This window comes from Fukomys damarensis, unplaced genomic scaffold (assembly GCF_012274545.1).
Source record: "Fukomys damarensis isolate Sample0158 unplaced genomic scaffold, DMR_v1.0_HiC HiC_scaffold_23, whole genome shotgun sequence".
NCBI classification, from domain to species: domain Eukaryota; kingdom Metazoa; phylum Chordata; class Mammalia; order Rodentia; family Bathyergidae; genus Fukomys; species Fukomys damarensis.
Window position 1 is genome coordinate 40,955,469 of NW_022900935.1, and position 8,626 is coordinate 40,964,094.

The 8,626-nt window shown below is 54.3% G+C and overlaps 1 protein-coding gene across 1 annotated transcript in view; it reads left to right on the forward strand.

The window, feature by feature from the left end:
* Rere (arginine-glutamic acid dipeptide repeats) overlaps positions 1 to 8,626 on the forward strand; it is a 268,548-nt gene that overhangs the window by 256,380 nt on the left and 3,542 nt on the right. Inside the window, exons 13-18 of the mRNA XM_019206904.1 lie at positions 4,561 to 4,723; positions 6,073 to 6,165; positions 6,541 to 6,740; positions 7,618 to 7,779; positions 8,071 to 8,184; positions 8,371 to 8,619. Of these exons, the coding sequence (XP_019062449.1) occupies positions 4,561 to 4,723; positions 6,073 to 6,165; positions 6,541 to 6,740; positions 7,618 to 7,779; positions 8,071 to 8,184; positions 8,371 to 8,619 (981 nt within the window). The remainder of the gene's footprint in view (positions 1 to 4,560; positions 4,724 to 6,072; positions 6,166 to 6,540; positions 6,741 to 7,617; positions 7,780 to 8,070; positions 8,185 to 8,370; positions 8,620 to 8,626) is intronic.

Genomic DNA, 8,626 nt, shown 5'->3' on the forward strand with positions numbered 1-8,626 from the left:
ACCTGGACTGCTGCCAAGCCTAAGAGGTGGCAGCCCTTGTCCCTGTCATGTGGGTCAAGACTGGCCCAGCAGCGGAGGGCCACTGAGTGTTTCTGCTTGGTGGAATGACTGTGGTAGATGCAGGCTGACCTGGGGGGGCGCAGAAGTCAAGTGGTGAGGAGGAAGCGGGCTGCCACTCAGCTGCCCCCACCCCCCAGGTTCCCCATCCCACTGATAGCGCTGGCCTGGGCAGCCTATCTTGTCCTCTCTGTAGGCTGCAGTGTGTGGCTCCCTCCCTCTGGCTTCCCTTTTCATTCGTAATCCCACAGTGCTCTGTGTGTACCCTGGGGGAGGTACCTGTGCTAGGTAGGAGTTGTGCTGACCTGAAAAAAATAGAAAAAGGAGTTGGGGAATCAGCTGAACACAGGCCAGTGGGCTCGAGCACCTCCCTTGGGAGATGGCTTCACCCCTTCTCCCTTTGTGCCCAGGCTCTGCCTGGCTTGGTTCATGACACCGTGTGCAGTGACGGCGCCGAGCTGTCAGATGTGTTGGCTGTGAGGCCTTGTTGGAGCCGAGGTGAGAGCGTCAGGAACAAAATGATCATTACAGGCCATTCAAGTCGACAACGTTTAGACCTTGGTGTTTGCTCTGAAGCAGAGGCAGGAGCTAATTTGCAAGGCTGCCTTTGTGGAGCTGCCTTTTGATCAATGATCGCCTCTGTTAATGTTTCAGTAAGCTATTGATTTCTGCAACAGCTTTTGTTCCTGAATTTATGTGCAGCGGGTCTCTGCTGCATGCACTATGCATGTTTGATTAAAGTTCAATTGACTTCATTCCTAGCGAGGCCGCAAGCTGCTTCACTCCCTATTTGTAGAAGCAAAGCTTTCCCCGACGTGTTCTTTTTTGTGTGCTCAAGACCTAGCCACCCATGCAGTCACAGATACACTGCTTCTAATCTTCCCAGATCTGCGCCATTCCAATGTTAATCCCTCCATAGACATTAGAGTGGTTGAGGCAGCTAATAAAACCTGGTCTGGATTTGTTGTTATTTCATCAATTTTATTGACATGTAATTGATAAGTGTCATGTGTGATATTTATATGATTAAAATGTATCCACTTTATCTGCACTCTTCGATAAGTTTTTTCAGAGTGGGGCGTGTTACCGGGGATTGAACTGAGGACTATGCGCTTGCCAGGCAGGCGCAGTGCCACTGAGCTCAATCCCTGGCCTGTCTTCAGTAAGTTTTGACAATGTATACATCCAGATAAATAACACCACCATCGATTTATAGATGATTTCTACCACCCAGTGGTTACTTGGGTTCTTTGCAAGCACTTTCCTGTCCCCTCCTCCAGGCTCTAGGCAACCAATGCTTTTTGTGATTATAGATCTGCCTTTTCTAGAATGAAATCATATCAGTTCTCCTTTCTTTTGGTCTGGTTGCTTTCTGGCATTCACAGGGATTCACCCACATTATTGTATCTGCAGTTCCTTTGTATCACTCAAGTAGTATTCCAGTGAATGGCTGTGCTACAATCCAGTTACCCATTCTCCTTCCAATGGTCATTTGTGTTGTTTCCCACTTGGAGCTACTGAGAATAAGGTTCTCTGAACATTTGTATAAAAGTCTCATGTGAACATGCTCTTATTTTGGGGCAAGCAGCCTGAAGTGGAATGGCTGGGTCATATATGATGGGTGTTTGCTTAATGTACTAGACACAGAGCCGTATGACCTTTTGATGTCTTCACTCGCTGCATGAGTTCAGGTCACTCCTCTGCCTTCCTGAATGTTAAATTTGTACTCATCCATTTTCTTACTGAGGTTGAATTCAGGTCTGTGAATATGGGGTCCTTTTGCCTGGTCATTTTGGTCTGGCACTTAGTTGATGAAATCTATTCTCAACTCCTAGTTCTTGTTTAAAATCTGTTAGTTATGTGCTGACAAAAAGCTGGTCTTGATTTCTGTGTTGGGCTCCTTTTTTCTTAGGTTTGATATTCTCACCTGCTGATGGGCATGGCATGGGTGCAAGGTGGAAAATGCTCAGCTGGCTTTCCTGGAACCTCTCTTCTGTCTTGTTGTGTGGTGTCGGGACAGTTGCTTAGCCTCACTGAACTCTGGCTGCTGCGGTTTAAATCTGCAAGTTTTACTATCTTTTAAAACCATAGGAGACCCTTTGAGAACATTAATATTTGAGAAGTAGAGGTGATCAGTTGTAACTGTGCTAGGCAGAATCGGTTCATATGGACGCTGTTTAGAAATGTTGCGGTGGCTGTATCTCAGCAGCCTGGACAGAGACCCAGCTAGCTCTCCCACCTGATTCCCCACCCTCATCTTGTTCCCTTCCATCTCCTGCATCTTGGTATGTCTTCTGCCACTCATTGGTCCCTGAAATGAGTCCAGCCAGAGGAGGAGCTGGAAGGAAGTGCTGTGGGTTTTCCCAAATTGTTTCAGCGTTGGCCTTGGGCTGTGATCTATCAGACCAGTCTGGTCTGATATCAAAGTGATAAGCATGCCACTCTGCAAAGGATTGTAAAGGTGGCTGTGACCTGCCTCATATTGTGATCCCCCCACCATTGGAAAAACAGGGTCAGCTCGGTTTTCTGCCCATGGAGCAGAGGTCTCTTTGCCCCTGCCCGCACCCAGCGAATAGTGAGGGTACATGCATTTCCCAGTAGGGTGGCAGGAGCCAGGCAGGCTAAGTGTGTGCTGGTCACCACTGAGTAAAACATGGGTTAGAGATGTCAGCATCCCAGATGCAGATTCCACACCTTTCCTTGTCGCTCAAGACCACCCTGTGGTACCAAGGCATGCCTGTGTGGACATGAGTCTCACTCCTCACCCTGGCTGGGGTGGCCCTTCATCTGGTTGGCATTGGCAGTTGGTGGCATTTTATTAAGCGCTGGGCAAGGTTGAAACACATCCCTGACTCCATGAGTTAACCTGCTAGATGCCCAGAAGGCCCAGTTGGTCTTGCTTACAGCCCCCTTCTTAGAAAGTGCTCCAGCAGAAAGTCCAGCTCCAAGCAGGAAGAACTCAGCACCTGTACCTTCCTTGCCTTCTTTTCCCAGCCTGAGATCTGTGCACTGTTCTTGTCATGAAGTTCCAAGGTTATTGGCCCAGGGCTGTTGGGGAAAGTTGGCCTGCCTCTGTACTCTGTCCACCATGGGCGCTGCAGTCTTCCCAGTGCTTCTCTTTCCAGCTGGGCCTTGGCTCCCTGGAGAACAGAGGTTTTGCCTTCTCTTGCATCAGCGCTTTCCTGAGCCAGCGGCTTGAGGAAGACATGATGGTGCTCTGCTGTGGGAGTCTGCCATTGATTCAGTGAGGGAAGAATAATGCAGTTGAGGATTGGGTACTGAGACTTTTTTCTTGGGACTTTGTTTTAAAGTTGGACTTGAGTCACCCAACCTTAAATGAGCATGTGCGTGCATGCCTGTGACCCCTGTGGGGACAGGACTGCCACCAGTGCCCTTTTGTAAAAAGTGGCATCTGTTGTATGTTCAGGGAGGCATCTTTCCTCCATCTCTGCAGGGCCACAGACAGAACAGCTCTTTGGTGTGTGTAGGCCGACCTGGGGACGGGCGGCCTGACTGTCTTCCTTTGAGGCCTAGTCCTGGCCCTGTGGACTTCAGGCCAGCTGTAGGCATTCAGATGGAGGGGAAGGCTGCAGGGCAGGGTCAGGTCCCAGGGTAGGGCCTTTTCCCTGCACACGTGTGATTGCAGTAGAATGTTGTGCACACCTGAATGCACACTGACTTGCACTCACATCAAGCTGGAACTCCCAGAGGTTAGGAGCATTGGTGTCTGGTACCTTGTATGCACCCAACAAATACCAGGTGAGGGTGAGTTCTTGGTGTTTAGAAGTTGAGTTCTGCTGGGCTAAGTTGCTAAGTTTCCCAGGCTGGGCTTGAACTTGTAATCCTCCTGCCTCAGCTTCCACAAGAGGTGGGATTACAGATGTGTACTACCATACCTGGCTCAGCTGGGCTTCTTGGGCACACCTGGCCATCTCCCACAGTTCCATTAACAGGCTTTGTTCTTATCTCCAGCAGAGCGGTTGCCACCCCACTTCCTGGCTGGGCAGAAGTGTGGTGGTGTGGTGTTGTGGGGTAGTTCCTTTAGAGGTGGCTCACCAGTTAGAAGTATCTCAGGTCCTTCTTGCCCTGAAAAAAAAAAACAACTGGAGACCAGCCGAAAATGGTCCCAAAAGTTTTATTTGGAAAGCTGGGAGTAAAGGAATAAGGGAAAACTGGTGTTGTAGAGCAAACATGAGCTGCACAGTGAGGAAAGAAAGGATAAAAGCAAACACGACAGTGCACTGTGCATCTCAGTGGGCCGCAGTGTGGAGTCAGGACTGCAGGCTCTTCGTGGCATCTGTGTCCTTAGGTGTAGCCCCGTCTAGTAGGGGCTCTCGAGAAGCTCTACGCACAGGGTCCTGGGAGTTAAGAGGTGCTGTCCTGGGATCTTGTACTTGACAGTCACACTCATTTTCCCAGCCACCTTCATCACACCCTATCTCCTGTATCAGTGGCGACACCCCTGAGGGACACTGCCCTCAGAGCCAGCCTTCTTCTGTGCAGGGGGAGCTGATCACCTTCTACTACTACTGGAAGAAAACCCCGGAAGCAGCCAGCTCCCGAGCCCATCGCCGGCACCGCAGGCAGGCTGTGTTCAGGAGGATTAAGACTCGGACTGCGTCCACACCAGTTAACACGCCCTCCAGGCCCCCCTCCAGTGAATTCCGTAAGTGGGGCCCTGGCACTGCACTGGGAAATGGGGGCCCGTGGAGCAAGGATCTGGCAGTCCCCACCAGCATATGCGTGCATGTGCATGAAGCCAGACCCAAGTGTAGTACTGATCACAGGTGGGGGGATTTCGCAAGGAGAGTTTTAAAAATGATTTGTACAGTTAAATATTTCCAGTCATTTTAAGTTTTTACAAACGTCAGCTTGGCTGTGGCCTGAGTTTTTCCACTCAGTGGAAGATGCGCTGTTTGAGGTCTCACCACACTTGCATTCTGGTGGTTTTCTTCTTCCTCCTGTTTTGCCAGGCCCTTCTTCCCAATCCCCACACACTGTGCACTATGACTCCCCAAAACTAGCGTGTGGCCCAGCGTGTCTTCCCAGCACTCTGGGAGGCGGAGGCAGGAAAATCCTGAGTTAGAGCCTAGCCTGGGCAATTCAGGTCTTACAGAGATCCTGTCTCAGAATTTGAATAACAACTCACTGGGAGGGCCCTGGGGTCAATCCTTGGTACTAGGAAGGAAAAAAAGCCAATATGACAAAAAACACACCTGGAATATAGCAGAAGTGCTTTGCCATTCTGTCCTGGCCCAGGACACCTCCCCTGGGCATGGCCTGTGTTGCACTTAGCAACAGCAGGTGGGGTCGAGGGATGCAATGTTCCAGGGAAGGCCCTGTGGGCATACTTTTTTCAGTCTGGGTCCTCTAGCCTGGGCACCCATGCCTGCCACCCAGAAACCTGGGGTGACGTCAGCCCTGAGGCAAGGCGGGCCCTCAAGTCCCGCTCTTCGCATGCAAGCTCTGGCGACCCCGCCTGAGGAATTCAGAGTTCTTGCATGAGCACCGTCCCACCTCCTCCTGTGGGGCCACTGGCTGGGGCCTAAGGTAGCAGAGCAGCCCCTGTCCTGGTTGAGCATGACGGTGTCTCTCCATCTTAGTTACCTTTCTCATCACTGAGACAAAATACTTGACACCCAGAGTTAAAGGAGGAAAGGATTATCTTGGCTTACGGTCCATAATCTGCTATCTCCACCGCAGAGGGGTATTGCAGAGGAGAAAAAGTTCACAGCAGGCAGAAGACAGCAAGAAGAAGCCTATACTCTAACTTCTAGGCTGCCTGCCTTGGGTGGTACCTTCCATTGTCCGCACCCAGAGCTGTGCTTAGCCAGTCAGGGGGTGAATTTTTAAGCACACACCTTTAATCCTAGCATCGCACATTTAACCCCAGTGCCACACACCCTAGATCCAGCGTCCTCTGAAAAGCCCCACCTGTGACCGCATGAGGCTTTCGGGGGACATCTAGACACAGGCCACAACACCCCCTTCCCCACTTGTGCCTGCCTTCTGCAGTAGACCTGAGTTCAGCCAGCGAAGATGACTTCGACAGCGAGGACAGCGAGCAGGAGCTGAAGGGGTACGCCTGCCGCCACTGCTTTACCACCAGTAAGTGGCACTGTGGCACCCTGGGGGTGGCTGGGGGCTCGTTCCACTCCCAGGGTGCCAGAACTGCTTGTCGCCTGGGAGACCTGCCAGGACTGTGACTGCTCGGAGGTTTGCCCTGTGCCGGGAAGGCTTCCTTTCAAGCCCTGCATAGCAGTCTGCGTGGTTAGGAAGGAAGCGCTTGAGGTTGGGGCCTCCTGAGGCCCGCACTGGACACCTGCAGCCTTCACTGGCCCTGGGTTGTCTGAGTCTTGGTGCTCATGCAAGTCCCATGCTGTGTGCTCTGTGGTACCAGCGTCGGGTGTAGCCTGCCTGCAGGACGGACGGCCCTGGGTGAGGTGGCTCTGAGGTTGGCACCCTGCCCCTGCCCTTACACAGCCTCCAAGGACTGGCACCACGGGGGCCGAGAGAACATCCTGCTGTGCACCGACTGCCGCATCCACTTCAAGAAGTACGGCGAGCTGCCGCCCATCGAGAAGCCGGTGGACCCCCCACCGTTCATGTTCAAGCCCGTCAAGGAAGAGGACGATGGGCTCAGTGGGAAGCATAGCATGAGGACACGGCGGAGTCGGGGCTCGGTGAGTCCCAGCCTTGGCTCTGCTTCGTGGGCACTGTGGGAGGCAGAGGCAGACGTTTCCCTGGAGCACGGCAGGACTGTGGGTTGGCTGAGTGCTCTGTGCCCTGCTCAGGGGCCGTGGCCTGCACACCTTGGCTTTGCTTAGAGAGTGCTTTGGTCTCCTGGTCCCCCAGAACCCCTGCACCCCTTTGGCCAGGCACCCCCAGCGTGGCACATTTCTGTTATTTTAATTTATGCAAGTTTTTTAGTTTTTCCCCAGGGATTTGATCCAGTTTTGGAAACTCCTGGTACATTGCTCTGCTTACTGCTTAGCCTTTTCATAAAGAAGCTTTGTTTCATGGGTTGGAAAAGCGGGGTAGACTGTAGAGAGAGGATTTTTCCAGGCTTAGGGCCGAGGATGAGGACGGCTCCTGGGTCGGTGGGATGTTCGCCCTCGCCACCCTCCTGTCTGGTCAGGGCTGCGGGCACCTGGCTGCTGCCAATGGGGAGAGGTGAGCCTGCCCTGTGGCCTGAGGTGCAGTATTGGAAGCTCCGGCCCTGCCACTTCCCATCCTGTCTGTGACTCCAGGAGTGCTCTGCTTTGGGAGAGGGGCGCTGTGTGGAATGAGAGCCGTCTCCCCCCACCATTTCCAGCAGTGGTCAGGACCGGCCCGGGATGGGTGCTGTGGGTTTGAGAACGGCTCCTCCGGTGTTGCCTGAGCCACCGGTTCACCCTCCCACGCTCCCACACCCAGCTGACCTCTGTGAGCACAGGTGGGACACACCAGACTGCCTGCTGTTCACCACAAGGACTTGCTTCGAGTCTCCTGCCTGTGGCTGGGCTTGGGTGGCGCACGTGGGGCCTAGGCTCCAGCCTCACCAGCTCTGGTTTGGGTTAGATGTCTACACTACGTAGTGGTCGGAAGAAGCAGCCTGCCAGCCCTGATGGTCGTGCCTCTCCCATCAATGAAGACATCCGCTCCAGCGGCCGCAACTCGCCCAGTGCCGCGAGCACCTCCAGCAACGACAGCAAAGCGGAGCCGGTGAAGAAGACCGCCAAGGTCAGGGGCGGGCGCGGGAGCTGCGGAGGCAGAAGCTCACTCAGGGAGTCTGGCCTGGGGCTGCAGATGGAGGCCACAGCCTAGAGAGAGGAGGGCCCCGTTCAGCCCCTAGAGCTGCACTTGGGGACTCCTGCGCCTCAAGGCCTTGGGCAGAGGGTGAGGGTGGCTGGGACGGCTCCCTGCCCTTTGCCGCCTGGGCCCCTCCTGGAGCTTCGTTGCTTCTGGGAGATGAGCTCAGAGTGAGGAAGCCAGCAGCCCTCAGTCATCGTCCTCTCCGGCCCTGTGCTGCAGAAGGTGAAGGAGGAGGCCTCATCCCCTCTCAAGAGCACCAAGCGCCAGCGGGAGAAGGTGGTGTCTGACACAGAGGAGACTGACAGGTCCAGCTCCAAGAAGACAAAAACCCAGGTGAGCCTGCTGGGTGCTCCTTCCCGGGAGAGCTGGAGCTTAGGTCCCTGGGGATGGCGAGGGGCAGGAGCTGGAGGAGCCAGCCGGCTGCTCCCTCTGCCTGTGGCCTGCTCCTTGCCCAAGCACCAGCAGCCCAGAGCAGCCCGGGGTCCTACTCCCTGATGGCCCCTTCTACTCTGCCGCCAGGAGATCAGCCGGCCCAACTCACCCTCGGAAGGGGAGGGAGAGAGCTCAGATAGCCGCAGTGTCAACGATGAGGGCAGCAGTGACCCCAAAGACATCGACCAGGACAATCGAAGCACGTCACCGAGCATCCCCAGCCCTCAGGACAACGAGAGTGACTCGGACTCCTCAGCTCAGCAGCAGACGCTGCAGGCCCAGCCCTCAGCCAACTCGGCTCCCCCGACAGCCGCGCCAGGAGCAGCGCAGCTCCCCACCCCGG